At 47.6% G+C, this 15,728-nt stretch overlaps 1 protein-coding gene and 1 non-coding gene across 2 annotated transcripts in view; one reads left to right on the plus strand and one right to left on the minus strand.

Moving 5' to 3' along the window:
* Positions 1-4,952: 4,952 nt before the first annotated feature.
* GLRX5 (glutaredoxin 5) lies at positions 4,953-14,415 on the minus strand. The gene is made up of 2 exons (XM_040641474.1): positions 14,086-14,415; positions 4,953-5,613 (listed from the first exon to the last, which is right to left on the minus strand). Exons 1-2 carry the CDS (start codon positions 14,378-14,380, stop codon positions 5,435-5,437), a joined length of 474 nt encoding a protein of 157 aa, XP_040497408.1. The 5' UTR covers positions 14,381-14,415; the 3' UTR covers positions 4,953-5,434.
* Positions 14,416-15,602: 1,187 nt separating this feature from the next.
* Positions 15,603-15,728, plus strand: part of LOC121105280 — a 158-nt gene continuing 32 nt past the window's right edge. Inside the window, exon 1 of the transcript XR_005837749.1 lies at positions 15,603-15,728. This exon is cut by the window's right edge and continues 32 nt beyond it. This is a non-coding gene — a non-coding RNA (small Cajal body-specific RNA 13).

The following is a 15,728-nucleotide window of genomic DNA, read 5'->3' on the forward strand; positions in this document are numbered from 1 at the left end:
AGCTAGTTTTAGGTTTACTAGACAATTCTTAAGTGGAATATAAATCTTTTTTTTTCAATCTATCGAATCAGCTACTTTTCGTGTGACTGGCCACCAGTATCTACTTTTTCCTGTCAGTGACTCTCAGGAAAAAACGTGGAAGATTCCTCGCCTCTGGTTTAAATTTACTTCAACAAAACCTTGCCAACACAAAGGTTGCTCCCCCCTGAACTCTGCGCACACTCTCCTGGGACCTGCCTCCTCAAGAAACAATTTCTCTCTAATATCTAAATAAGCTATTGAATACATTTCTAAGAATTCCCTCTCAAGCTAGCTGCTGTGGCTTTATGAATCATAAGAAAGCTTGGTGCCCCAGATTCCGCACAAGGAAATTCAATAGGGCCAATAACAACAAACCCAATAGACTTGTTTTGTTTTGTTTTGGGGGATGGGGGGAGGGGCAGAAGGAGAGAGAGAATTCCCAGCAGGCTTCACGCCCTGCACAGAGCCCAACTTGGGGCTCAATCTCACGACCTTGAGATCATGACCTGAGCTGAAATCAAGAGCCAGACGCTCAACCAACTGAGCCCCCCAGGTGCCCCAAGCCCAAGAGACTTCTTAAAATTTACCTTCTGTCCCAATGTATCTCCGACACTCATTGCTTAAATGAAGTGCGATGCCATTTACCTAACTCCCAACTCAGGAAACAAAAACTGCCTGACATCATGCAAACGTTTAAGCTTCTAAAATAACTTCCGCAATTTCTAAAGGGTCTATTAACACAGTACTTTGAAGCTGCGGCAATAAGCCAATAAATCACAATGATACAAGCCAAACGTGCTGGGCCAAAACGCTGTGAAGCGGACCTTGCATTTTAAAATAGATGGCGTGTGATACCGCTGTTTGTACAAGGAACTTGGGTGTCACGGTTCTCATTACCACAGCGAATTCTAATTATGCAGATCATTACAATTATTCAGACTGACAGAAGATAGCATCTTCCATTTTCCACTTGGTGAAGACTCGTTAAGCATACAGGGGGGAAAAAAAGTATTAATTAACTTCTGGAAAGAACATTTCTGTTTCTGTAGAGCTCAGTGATTCCTTCCCCACTGAGGCTCTCTGGCGACGGAGAGGAGGTCAGCGGGATTCGGGAACATCTGAGCGAGATTCTTCAGTCGGCAGCCCTCCCCTAGTCCTACTATTCTGGAGAGGTTTCCTACGCTGCTGATGTTGCCCCACCGATCTTCTCATCATTTCATTGCTCAGATGAACCCTAAGGGTATGTAGGCAGATCTAAGGAAAAGCAAAAAAAAAAAAAAAAAAAAGGCAAAATTATGTTCAAGCACCGACTGTGCTCTGGAGTGACGGTGGGGAAGAGTTGTGCAGTCGTGTGTGTGCCCCAAGGTCGCAACCTTGGCCCCTCGCCTCCTCACGGCAGCTCAGGGGAGACCTTGAGCCTTCCTTCTAGTGTCCACACTTCCATTTGCTAAACAAGGTCACTTGGCTGAGTCCCAACCTCCTCCGGGGCTCCGCAGAAACTCTTAGTTGAGAGCTGACATCAAGGTATTGATGGGATGCAGGGCAGAATTCAGGTCATAAAAAGCCTTCTTGTGAGAACGATCGGCTTTTCTTTCCCTGAAGCCCTGAGCTCTGTGGCGGGCTGGGAGCGGTCTGCTACCCCGATGGGGCGGTCTCCAGTGAAGTGGGGGTATGGCTCCCACTTTCCTTTCCTTTCTTCTGGATCCCAACCCCTCTGGGGGAGGGATGGCGGCAGGGACACGGAAGGTCAATGCTACACACGTCAGTCTGTTCTTGGAGCTTCTTCAAGAGGCACTCAAGCCAAGTCCACAGAAGCCTCTAGAACAGCTGTGGGGAATGAGCCCGCCCTCCTTCCTTGTCACTCTTGCATTCTTCCTCCTGCTTCTGCCACTGGGAAGTTGTCATTCCAACAGACGTCCTGCTGAAGGCCCTGGGGATGAACGAAGGCCTCTGGGGATCCAAAGGCCCCTGGTGACAGGATGGGCTTTCTTCCCAGGAGCCACCGTAAACCTCACCTCCAGCTTTGCCTCCGCAGTCTCAGGACGGACGAACACCGCATCTTACAGAAAGATACCGGAGGGGCCCCTGGATGGCTCAGGCTGTTAAGCGACCGACTCTTGATTTTGGCTCAGGTCATGATCTCAGGGTCGTGAGATCAAGCCCCGGGTCGAGTCGGGCTCCACGCTCAGCTAGGAGTCTGCTTCTCAGCCACGGCCCCTCCCTCCACCCCCTGCTCACGCTCTCTAATAAATCTTAATAATAATATAAAAACCCATACCATATACTGGAAGAATCCCTGCTGTGATTCCAATTATTCCTTTTTATAAAGACCTTATTTATTTTCATGTGCCAAATCTTATTTAATTCCAGCGTAGTTAACATAGTGTTATATTAGTTTTGGGTTACGATATAGCGATTCAGGACTTGCATACATTACTCAGTGCTCCTCAAGAAGTGTGCTCTTCAGCCCCTTCCCGTTTCACCCATCCCCCACCCGCCCCCCTCTGGCAACCACCTGTTTGTTCTCTATAGTTAAGAGTCTGGTTTGCTGCGTGTGGTTTTTTTGGTTTGTCTTCCCGCACCCCGCCTTGTTCTTTGTTTCTTAAATTCCACAGACTGGTGAGATCATATGGTATTTGTATTTCTCTGATTCACTTAGCATCATGCTCTCTAGATCCATCCATGGTGTTGTAAGTGGCAAAATTTCTTTCTTTTTTATGACTAATATTCCATTGTGTGTGTGTGTGTGTGCGTATCTTTATCCATCCATCTATCAATGGACACTTGGCTATTCGAAATAATGCTGCCATAAACACAGAGGTACATAGATCCTTTCAAATTCGTGTTTTTGTGTACTTTGGGTAAATACCCAGTGGTACAATTACCATAGGGTAGTTCTATCTTTAACTACACTAACCTCCATAGTGTTTTCCACAGTGGCTGCACCAGTTTGCATGCCCACCAACAGTGCAACATCCTCACCAACATTTGTTCTTGCTTGCGTTGTTGATTTTAACCATTCTGACAGATGTGAGGTGGTAAGTCACTGTGGTTGTGATTGGCACTGACCTGCTGATGAGTGATGTTGAGCATCTGGTGGTCATCTGGAGGTCTTCTTTGGACACCTGTCTGTTCATGTCTTCTGCCCATTTTTTAATTGGCTTGCTTCTTGGGTGTTGAGTTGTAGCAGTTCTTTATATATTTTGAATACTAACACTTTACTGGATATGTTGTATCTTCTCCTCCCATTCAGTAGGTTGCCTTTTAGTTGGTCGTTTCCTTTGCTGTGCAGAATTTGATGTAGTCCCAACAGTTTATTTTTGCTTTTATTTCCCTTGCCTCAGGAGATATATCTAAAAAGATATTGCTAAGGCCAATGTTAGAGAAATCATTGCCTGTGCTCTCTTCCAGGATTTTTATGGTTTCAGGTCTCAGATTTAGATCCTTAATCCATTTAGAGTTTATTTTTGTGTATGATGACAGGAAGTGGTCCGATTTCATTCTTCTGCATGTGGCTGTCCGATTTTCCCAACACCATTTGTTGAAGAGACTTCTTCCCATTGCATATTCTTTCCTGCTTTCTTGAAGATTAATTAGCCATATAATCGTGGGTTTATTTCTGGGTTTTCTATTTTGTTCCATTGATCTATGTGTCTATTTTTATGCCAGTACCACACTGCTGATCACTACAGCTTTGTAATATAATTTGAAATCTGAAATTGTGATACCTCCAGTTTTGTTTTTTTCTTTTTCAAGATTGCTAAATTGGTTGTTCAGGCTCTTCTGTGGTTCTGTACAAATTTCAGGATTGTTTGTTCTAATTCTGTGAAAAATGCTATTAGTACTTTGATAGGGATTGCATTAAATCTATAGATTGCTTTGGGTAGCATGGACATTTTAATATTTTTTCTTCCAACCCGTAAAGCATGGAATGTCTTTCCATTTGTTTGTGGTGCCTTCAATTTCTTTCATCAGTGGCTTAGAGTTTTCAGAGTACAAATCTTTCACCTACCTGCTTAAGTGTTACTCCTAGGTACTTTATTATTTTTGGTGCAATTGTAAAAGGGACTGTTTTCTTCTCTTTCTGCTGCTTCATTATTAGGGTATAGAAATGCAATGGATTTTGTATCCTGCGACCTTACTGAATTCCTTTATTAGTTCTAGTAGTTTTTTGGTGGAGTCTTTAGGGTTTTCTCTACGTATCATGTAAAGACTGTATTTTTTAAGAAATAAAATGCTGAGTGGATTCCTTTCTTTGGAGGCCTGTCAGTGATTTCTCCCTAGTTGATGGGAGTGCAGCTTGCCGAGTACCCGACTTTAGAGGGGAGAGAGCGGGGCTGCCTCCCCTAGCCACAGCCACCTCACTTGGGGACACGAACACCCAGGCCTCCAACTGCACCGTCAACACCACTGTGTTCACAATGCTTACCTCCCCTTGAGAAAGCAGACCATAGCTTGATGGCAATTTTTATGTCAAATTTAACCGAAGAGTATGAGAATCACTCTTAATTTCTAAAAAGAGAAGGTCACAGGCACTGAACATTCTTAGACTGCTACAGACTGAAGGTCTGTGTCCCCTCAACATTCCTATGTTGACACCTAACCCCCAGAGTGGTGGTTTGGGGGGAGGGGGGGGACTTGGGGAGGTGAGTAGACGATGAGGGCAGGGTCCTCATGAATGGGATTTGTGCCCTTCTAAGAGAGAGCCCAGAGAGCTTCCTCCTGAGGACACAGGGAAGAGAGGCTGCCCATGAACCAGGCACAGGCCTCGCCAGACACCTCATCTGTTGGAGCCTTGAGCCTGGACTTCCAGCTTCCAGAACTTTAAGAAATAAACACGTGCTGTTTATAAGCCAGCCAGTCTGTGGGATTTTGTGACAGCAGCCCGAGCAGACTTACCGCCATTCAGAATTAACAACTCGCACACGGTATCCCTGGGTTGGCAGTTTATTTAAAAAAAAACACACCCCAGTTACCACATCTTCTTCCTTGGCCATCACTGTTCTCAACAGAAGAAGCTACGAAAAATCGGGGGGGCGGGGGGGGGGGATATATTATCTTTGCCGACTGACACATTTGCCGAGGATTCATGAATAATGGTGATTCAAAAGCTCCTGGTTTTACTCCGGAATCAGGCAAAGAGCAAATGACAATATAAGAACAGATTTTGTTTACAACAATATCATAATACGACATTGAATTATTACAGTGCAGTGGTTATAATTAGGTTCACAATAGAATATTCGCAGCCCAAACCCCAGACACACTAAAATCACCCAACTGCTTACAAACGGGAGCGATCCACGCAAGCAGCTGCCGTCTGAACAGTGAAAATCAGAACCGGTAAGGCTTTGCTGGCAGTGGGTCTCCGCACCGACAGACCCCTGCTGCTCGGGGAGGCCCCAGGCCGCCCTCACTTTGAGTCTTGGTCTTTCTTTTCATCCAAAAGGGCCGAGCGGATCCCCAGCTTTTTCAGTTCCTCCACCAGGTCCCCATTCTGGTGCATCTGCAGCAGAATGTCACAGCCCCCCACGAACTCGCCGTTGAGGTACACCTGCGGGATGGTGGGCCAATTGGAGTAGTCTTTAATGCCTGCAGGGAAAGAACATTTAGGTGTCATTTAAATGCTTAGAGCCGAAAATCCGTTTTCGACCCGCTCCTAGCAGAACAGCCGGTGTCCCTCCCCTGCGTCCCCCCATCCTTAGGGAACCAGGTGTCTGCCAGAGTAGGAGCTCTGGAGTCAACTGGATCAGTGTGTAAACCCTACCTTTTCCGGTTACAAACTGTGAGGCCCCCCACAAGTTGCTCAACTGCTCACCTGTTTCTATCCCCCACCTCACAAGGTTCTCGTGAGTGTCAGGCAGGTGAGGCTCTCACACGACAGCTGACAGACCGTGAACAGGGACTGATGGCGGAGGACCCGACTGGTGGATGTAAGTCACGCAAGATGTACAAAGCCATCATCTCCGTTCATCTGCCAGTCGTGGGTTCCGTGAAACGAAACTTCAATGCCAAGACTTCATTTTCAAACGGACTACTTAACATGGGTCCATCATGGTAAGTCTGCAGAATGAGGGAGGACTCTCCTCAGGCTTTTCGCGCCTGTCTGGGCTGGTGACTGCCACCAAGATGCTGAGTCACTAGGTCTTATTTTTAGTAACCCTTTTACCCAGAGAACAATCTCTTTCCTCTGGACTGCAGCCCTCCGCGGGCCAGGCTGATGGGGCTCAGCACAGAATTCGCAGTGACTGAGGCAAGCGAGGAAAGACCCAAAGCTCGATTCAGGCCCATGTCCTGGGCCAGGCGCAGGGCCACAGGGCGAGAGGGACCCCCTCCCTGCTCTCACGAGCTGACAGCGCACGAGAAACCAACCAGAGTGCATGTGACCGGTCCTGCGTGCGAACCGTTCGCAGGACACACCGAGATCAGGCGCCTCCTAGAACAAGAGCAGCCTGTTCTGTTCAGCTCTGGACCATGAGGCTCGCGGTCTTAACAAAACAGTAGGAAGAAAATGTGGTTTCAATCGTAAGACAACAGATTACTCTTTCCTCACGGTCTTCCACACCATTCCACCTCTTTTCTACAGACGAGAGACACTTTTACAAATATACCCATCCATAAAACATCTGTGTTGGTCCTATGAAAAACAGAGGATGATCAAAAGCATGACATCTGATAATTAATCACTATAGACCACACTGCTGTTTCTACACTTCTGCAGACAGGAAGGTGTTTTTAAATGGCCAAATGAACGGACAAAATACAACAGAAGTCAACAGATTCTTCAAACAAAATACAATAGTATGCAAATTAAAAATCGCCCAAGTGCTGGTTTTCATGTAAATAAACTAAAAATACGAAAACTGGTCCTTGATACCCTATCACTTATTACCAAACATTCATTTTCCAAATAAAATCACCAATTTGACTTATATCACAAGTCCTAAGATACAATGTGTTTTCCTCTTTTAAAAAAAGTCACTACCTTCTTAAAAAACAGTGCCTGTGCTCTCAACCAGAACACTGGAGAAGGCCCCCCACTGAGGGCTTATCTTTCTCCGCCAGACCTTCCCTCCGAGAAAGGGTTGCAATATCACAGGCCCCAAAAAGCACAGCTTTTTTAAAACTTTTTTTGAATTGTAATTGACATATGACATTATCTTATTTCAGGTCTACAACATAATGACTTGACATCTGTATACGTCACAAAATGATCACCACAGTAAGTCTAGTTACCATCCATCACCACATGCAGTTACAAAGGTTTCTTCCTGTGACGAGAACTTTTGAGATCTATTCTCGTAAAAACTTTCAAATATGCAATACAGTGTCATTAACTACAGTCACCATGCTGTACTTTACAGCCCCAGAAAAGCATACTTCTAAGCCACTTTGGATGTCTTAAAAGATAAATCAGCTAGAGGTATGGGGGTTACTAATAAAGGGAAAATTCTATTAACCATCAGAATGTCTTTGCAGTAACAAATAACTAATATATTAGAATATCTTGATGACTTCAAGTTTTCCATCTGGAATTCTGATATTTGGTGCTACATAGATGACTCGGCATAGAAGTCATAATTCTTTGAAACTTTCTTAACGAGCTTCCATATTGCGTGCATGAGCCATTTATGTGCATGAGTTTATATCTGGGTCTTTTTCAATTCGTAATACATTGTGTTAGGCCTTCCAAGACAACGAGTATCTACTGATCTTTTCAGTGAGTGCCTCCAATTTTTGAAACACACCAAAAATGAAAATAAATTTGCCATCTGAGGTCCACCCCAAACCACACACCCAATCCTACAAAGTAGTTTTTTTAAATAAAATCTTTCCAAAGTAAAATACTTTGCTCTCATCAATCATGTTTATTGTCATTACCACACTCAGTAAAAGCTTTAGGCTTGTCTCGTTCATGAAGCTTCACGTTGCTACAGCTCTCCTGTGCAGACTAGAGGGAAGAGGACAGGCCACGAGAATCAACTGTTACCATTAAAACCACCAAACAAGTGGGCTTTCCAACCATCCTGAACATCTGACACATACAGTCACATGCAAGGGAGAAAGACTCCTTCCAAAACCTGGGGCCAGGCTCTCTTGCCTAGTAACCTATGTTCCAAGAACCCTGCCTCAGAGCCCATGATGTATTGTGACAGTGGCCATAGTGCCTACTCGCTGATAGTTTATCAAAATTAAACTCACCTGCTTCTTCGGTTTTAGGGTAACAAGTGTTACAGGCAGCTGATCAAAAAAATACTGTTTTCCATTTTTTGAAAGTCTGATTACAGGTTTAAATATTTAAAGAGATATCCAAGTGATTCCTACAGCACAAAGCAAGTAACTTCCAATAATAAAAGACCACTGTTCATAAGTTGAAAACGAAAATGAATCCTGTCAATTCACATATAATTGTTTAAACATAGCTAACTTCTCTCACTTTTTAATTTCCAAAAACTGCAACACACAGTGATAGTTCTTACAAATTTCATTTCAAATAACTCAGAATCGGAAACTCTTAAAAATTAGGAAATCATGTCCAAAAATGGGTTTTAATGGTAATCATATTTTACAGATGACAATGATTCAATTTGGAACAAAAAATATTGACTGCAAAGCCATGTAACAGGGTGACACTAGGATCTGGGAGTAAGGAAGGAGGCTGTCTTATAAGATCAGTTCTACAGATACCTACTGCCCCACCAAAAAAATGAATAGTCCAAAGCATCAAACCAGAGTGGGGGGGGTATTAAAAGTTCCCTTCCAGAACTTTCAAGAGGGACTTTTCAAAATCCATCGCATTTCAGAACATGAGACTTTGTTCCCAGTTTGGACAACAAATGATAGCCATAATTGTAAGTTCTCCTTTTTCCCTGGTAGATTTTCACCATAGGAGGAGGTTCGGAATTTGATGCAGATTAATTCTGCCTTGGGCAAGTCACACCGCCTCCTCTGGCTTCCCAACTGAGAGAATGACGTCAGCACCACAGGAGATCATCTGAGCTCACGCAACAGAGAGGCAGACCCTCAAGGGGCCAGTGACAGAGTGAACGGAGCACTGGCTTCAGAGTCAGCCGGCTGTGGCTTGCCAGCTTGTAAATACATCCTCAGATAAATCTGCTCATCTCTTAGCCTCAGTTTCCCTACCTGTGAAGTGGGAATAACTATATGTCTCACGGGTTTATTAAGAAGATGAAATGAGATCTAACTGGTGATGGGATTAAACTCCCACAGTTCCAGGTGCATGTTCTCTTCACCGTGACGTCCCCTATGCCACCCTTCGGTCATGTTTCTCTGAGAAATACACGCAATGGGGAAGAATGCAGGAAATAAACCGATCCTGTCTGCCGTGCAGCAGGAAAATACTCATTTGCTGAGCTAAGGGTTACTGATTTTCATATTCTTTAAGTATTTTACACACATAACCTCACTTAACCTTTGCATAATTTTCTCTCTTTTACAGATGAAGAAACCAACACTCAGGGAGGTTATTTGACCAAAGTCACAGTGCTGGCAAATGGTGGAGCCTGGATTTCTATCCAGGTTTCTAGGAGTCCGAAGGCCAGGTTCTAGACCGGCAGAGGTGGCCTCTGGCCTGTGGCTGGCATGTCACCCCTGCCCATGAACGTACACTGCATGTGTATCCACGACACGTGGGACTGTTTCGTACCTTTAACACAAATGGCATCGTGCCATAGTTACCTTTTTTGCAATTGACTTCATGACTACACACAGTATTCTCTGAGATACAGTCATACGGAATACATCTAGATCTCGTTCGTTTTAGCCACAAGTTCGTTTTCCATCATGTGACTACACTGCAGTTCGTTTATCTAGTCTGCTAATAGACCAAGATCCTCTCTTGCCAATTTGTCATTATTACAGGCAATGTATCGATGAATAGAACCGTATCTGTCTTCTAACTCAAATGCAGGGGTCTTCCTCTCTGGAGAATGGGGTGGCAAACAATGGCCTTTGGGCCATAGGTGGTCCACTTCCTGTCTTTGTAAATAAAGTTTTATTGGGACTTGGCCAAACCCATCCGTCACATACCGTTCCTGACTGCTTTCACGCCACAGCGGCAGAGTGGAATCCACACAGACTGGAGTGTTTACTCTCTGGCCCTTTACAAAGGAAGTCTGTCAACCCCCACTCTAGACTGTATACCAGGAGTGAAGCAGCTGGGTCTTCAGCTATGTTCACCTTCAACTTGACCCGGTACTGACAGTTACTCCTCCAAAGTGCTGGTACCATTTTACTCTCACCTGCAGCACGTAACACCTTCACCACACAAGCCCAGAAACAGCACTCGTTAATCGGACTTCTAACATTTGCCGGTGTCATGGATTTGTTTCTGTTGCCTTAAACTCCCTGATACGGAAAAGGCCGAACATGTTTTCAAATGCTTAATGAACATTCAACTACAGGATAATGGCTATTCATTCAACAGACACTGCTTTTGATGCAAGGAATACAACGGTGATCTGAACAGGCAGAAATTTACGAGTGTTTATGTTTTTAAGAGCATGGAACAGAGTTTAAAAGAAGTATCAATAAAAGAAGTATTTACTTATTCATTAAAACAATCACTGAGGGGCACCTGGGTGGCTCAGTCAGTTAAGCGTCCGACTGGTTAAGTGTCTGACTCTTGGTTTCGGCTCAGGCCAGGATCTCAGGGTCCTGGGATCCAGCGCTGCGCTGGGCTCCAGGCTGGGCAAGGAGCCTGCTTAGGATTCTCTCTCCCTCTGCCCCTCCCCCTACTTGAGCGCACGTGTGCTTTCTCTCTTAAAATAAATAAATAAATAAAATCTCTAAAAAAAAAAAAAATCACTGAAAGCTTGCTCTGCATAGGCAATATACAGGGTACTCACACAGTGGCATAAGACATGTTCCCTGCCCTCGGGAGGGCAAAACACTATGCCCAGACATGCATGATCTCAAATGCGGTTTTTTAAAAAAAGGATTAGAAACTAGATCCAAATGTTAATAATGGTGGATATGGAATTACAGGTAATTTCCCTTTTCTTTATTACCTCAGCGTTCCCAAGTTTCTTCAATGAGCATGTTACGTTTATAACAGAAAATGAAAGAGATTCTTTGTTAGACCAGGATTAGGATATGCAGACATCTGGCTACTGGGACCCAGTCCCTCTGTGGCCACCTTCTGTGTGTCTTCCAGATCAACAGGAGAAAAGACCTGAGGAAGACCTCCCAGTCATCTCTGCTCCCTGGGTCACAGGCTGAGACCTCTCTGCATCACACTTCTGGGACCCGGCACCCGAACAAGAAGAGAGCGTCTGCGGCTGTTCCTCGGGCTTTGGGCCCTTTATAAAGCTCTGGCACGAGACAAGAGGAAAGGCAATTTTGCGGGAGCCCCTCTCCAGTTACAAGCAGTGACCTTGGGCCTTGGAAAGGTACATAACTGTATCTTTGGCTAGCAAAAGCAAGCATCAGACAGCCTGTCAGCTTCTCTTGGTAAAACTCAAGGGTGCAGAGCGCAAAGACATGAAGAGTCTTCATGTTTTTATAAAGTCTTACCCTGACTAAACTGATCCCCACTGTGGGAACGTGCTCCCACCACCCGCCCCAGTCTGAAGGCTAACACTTGCATGCATGCTTGTTTTTCTAAGCCACAAAAGAGGTGTGTGCTATGTCCAATATATATGCAACACATTTATTGACCAGTAATCTGGTATGAAACAAACTGGGAATGAAAATGATGAAACTCAATGCTCAAGAAATTTAAGGGCTAAATTCCTGCTGCTATTGCTTAAACACCTGAATGTGAGACTGGAAGCCAGCTGCATCCTGAAAGACAGGAACCTAAGTGCTATGAGTAAACCTTCTTATTTCTGCTCCTACTTTCTTCTTACACTCCAGCATACCCCATCTCCAGTTCTATTAAACCGGAGAACATGGGATGCCTGGGTGGCTCCGTCAGTTAACCAATTGCTCAGGTCACGATCTCAGGGTCGTGGGATCGAGCCCTGAGTCAGGCTCCTTACTCAGCAGGGAATCTACTTGAGAATTCTCTCTCCCTCTCTCTCTCTCTCTCTCTGCCCCCTCCCCACCAAGCATGCATGCTGTCTCTCTCACAAATAAATAAATTTCTTTAAAAAGAAAAAAAGACTGGTGTTGTGAGTTGAATGGTGATCCCCAAAAAGATATGTTCAAGTCCTAATTTCTCTCCCTTCTGTGCTCTCTCTCTAAAATAAATAATCTTAAAATAAAATAAAATAAAAATAAACAGAAGAGAAACCACAAACCAAAGACCCTCAAAACCTTACACTAAGCAAGCTATCAATGACATGACTTTTTATTAACAGCCCTACTAGGTAGGCATCTGCAGGACCTGTGGCAAGGGCCCCGCTGAAAGATTGCAGAGCAGTTTCCCCTATCTTATCGTTGAAGCAGAGCAGCCGCTGCTGGGGGAAGGCTGCAGCCCCTCCTTGTACATAAAAAACATCCCAGGGCCTAGCGACGGGTGGCAGTCTTGCAGGAAAACAAATAAGGATCAGGAGCCCGATACAGGGCAGTATCACATAGAGCTGGTAATCTTAACCTGCTTTCCCTCCTTCTTTCCACCCACCCAAACCGAGAGCTTCCCAGGGACTCATCTGGGGAAAAAAATACTTACTCTGAGAACCATAAAGTCCAAAAGATAAAATAGCTCCCGTTGAGTGGGTGCCTTCCGTGTGCCAGAGAGAATGATGGGCACTTTCTACAAAGTTTTACTTTCTCTTTTTTTCCCTCATAAAAGCTTTGTCAAGTTTAATTTCATTATCCTCCTTTTACTGAAAAGGAAAATGCAGTCATGTGACTTGTTTAAGGGTGCCCGGCTGATTGGCTGCAGCGGGATTCCAACCCCAAGCCTTTCCCCCACACCAGCCTGTCCGGTCAAGGAGGGAGGACTAGAATTGATCATTTCAACTGCAGAACAACAGTCCTAAGTACATAACAAAATGCAGAATTCTAAATGTAGAAGAACAGGGAACCTGGTGCCTGGTAAAACTGTTTTTAGAACACTGTAACTAAAGAACAGCACTAGGCTCAGGGAGATGCCAGGACTCCGTCACTGGAGGTCTCTAACTGGAATGCAGCAGACTAAGCCACCGTCTAGGAGGTACAGGGACAGCCTCCCCATTTCTCCACCAACTCTGACCAAGGATCCTAGCCAAGGAGCAGATCCATGTACTCCTCTGGCCCTGTCCTCCTCCCCCACTGAGATACAGGTAAGGCTCCTGGCATGGTGCTCAGCAGAAAAGGTACTCTTAGCTGTCAGGGCCCTCCCTCCTTCCCCTGAGCCAGCGACAAGCCTCAGGAACTGCTGCATCTGGCCCCACACCGATTGGCCCCAAGTTCCTCGAGCTCCAAGCCTGAGTTAGCCAGGAACCAGGGATCACTGCTCACCCCTCTCCCCACCAGCCTCTCCAAGCCCTAGCCCCCACAAATCCCACGCCGTCCTCGAGTACCTAAAAACAAAGTTCATGGCTTTTTTTTTTTCCACACCAAGCGATCCCTACTAAGACCAGTCCAAAAGCTGCGCCCACCCTCTCCTTGTAGCAACAATAGGGGATGGTTCTTGACACCCCCAGCGCTGAGGCACGAGGCTAGGCTCTGACCCCACCAGCCTCTAACAAGAGCAACTTCGGCCCTCTCTCTACCATCAACAGCACCAGCTCCTTATCCACGAGACAGGCCAACTCCCTCAACGTGTCCCCCAAAATGCCTACCTTCTAGTGGTTCTTACCACCACCCCTCCGGGTCCCCCTTCCCCACCACTCTCCTCGGACCGAGCCTGAGCGATCTGGCCCCAAGAGGCCTCTCTCGGCTCAGCGTGGGGACCGGTGAACCGCTACGACTTAGCCAGTGCCCAAGTTGGCAAGAGTACCAGATGCCCAGATCCTCAAGACCCGCTTCAAGTCAATCATGTCTCCGCCGCACCTCGAATACCGAGCAGTAGCCCGGGCCCCGATCCCGCTCGAACCCCCAGACACAGCTTGTGCAGCACACCCCAGCCCCCCCGAACGGCCTCCGCCCGTCGCCCCCCACCCGGCGGGCCCTGACCTTGCCGGAGCTGGGGGTCGTCCAGCACGTTGTAGGCCGCGTAGTCGCGAACGCCGTGCAGCCGCAGGATCTGCACCACCGCGTTGCTGAAGCCGCACTGGGGCTGCTCCGGAGTCCCCTTGAGGAAGACCACCACCTTGTCCTTCTTCACCAGCGCGTCCAGCTGCTCCGCCGAGCCGCCCCCGCCGCCGCCCGAGCCCGCCGCCCGCAGGCCTGGGCCCCACAGGCCGCCGCCGCCCGCGCCGCGCCCCCAGCGGAGCAGAGCCGCCGCCGCCCGGCCCAGGGATCCGCTCATCCCCGCAAGCTCGCCGGAGCCCTCGACTGCCCGGGACCTCGGCTCGCCCCCCGGAGCCTTCCCCGGGCCCGCGGCAGCCCGGCCCGCCCCCCGGAGGATCTCATTGGGCCGGCTCCGAACTGCAACCCGTGATTGGACAACGCTAGCCCGCACTTACTCGACTTTACCAATCATGTGGCTCGTCCGGCCCGACAGATTGGAGGCGGTCCTTAAACTTGAGCCGCATCCTACAGCCCTACTATTGGCCGCTGGCGATCACTTTGTCAGTTGATTGGAGAGATTGAATGTCCATCAGCGTCACGCTCCGCGGCAAGGAGAGGCGAAACGAGGGGGAAGACGACTTCCCTCCGGAGGGTGGACGGGTCTGCTGGGATACTCCCGGATGCCTGGGGAAGGCAGTGGGCGGGTTTCGGCGTTCCGCGGAACGCCGGGAAGGGGTCACTTCCAGGCGACGGTTCCGGTTCCGGTGTAGACAGTGGCTGAGTTGCTGTGGCAACGCGGTAGCCTGGCGTGGGGTTCCGGCCTCAGGGTCCGCGGGGGTGCTGGAGCTGGCCTGGGTCCGCCCTTCCCAACCCAGGTGAGCGATCTCGGTGCCTCCGTAAGGCTGCGGCCGAAAGCGGCCGTTCGTGGCGGGGACTGGCTGGGGCCGGGCTCTCGCGGCCGGGGCTCCCGGGTGGAGTCGGGGGCCACGTGTCCCGGCCGTCCCTCGGCCCCGCCGCCCGCGTGGGAGTAGAGGCCCACACCCGGCCCACGATTATTTCTCCAAAATAACTATTATTTAGGAAGTGTGTAAGGTGCCCTCGTGTGCGTGATCCGCTCCGGGTTTGGGGCTTCGTGAACTTTGCAGCCCACTTAAGTTCTTTGGGCCTAAGGCCCAGGAAAGCTTTGTTGAATGGGGAGCTAGGAGGGAATTGGTTCGCTGGACAGACGTCTTCAGGGCTTGCCGGGGACGGTGCCAGCGCGGGATGTCCAGAGAGATTTGGTGCCCAAAGCTGGTAGCCAGCGGGGGAACTGAGAAGCAGGTACAGAGGAGGGCTCACTGCTTTCTCTGTTCTCCATTGTACGTATTGCTCCTTGACTTGTATTCATTAGCTGGTTTATTGATTTCCCTCCCAGGCACTGGAATTAACTCACTGCTGTATCCTCAGTACCTAGAGCAGTGCTCGGGACGTGGCAGGTGCGCCGGTTCCGGAAGATCGGGATTCGAGTGAAATCCATAAAAGATCTGTAGTCTTGGCGCCGCGCAGGGTTGGTGGTACCCTGGGGCACACCAGACTTGCAGAAAAAGCATACTCCAGAGGAAGCTGAGGCATGACTGCTCAAGAGCCAGCCGTTCTATGTGCAATTT

Source organism: Ursus maritimus, unplaced genomic scaffold (genome assembly GCF_017311325.1).
Source record: "Ursus maritimus isolate PB19 unplaced genomic scaffold, ASM1731132v1 scaffold_25, whole genome shotgun sequence".
NCBI classification, from domain to species: domain Eukaryota; kingdom Metazoa; phylum Chordata; class Mammalia; order Carnivora; family Ursidae; genus Ursus; species Ursus maritimus.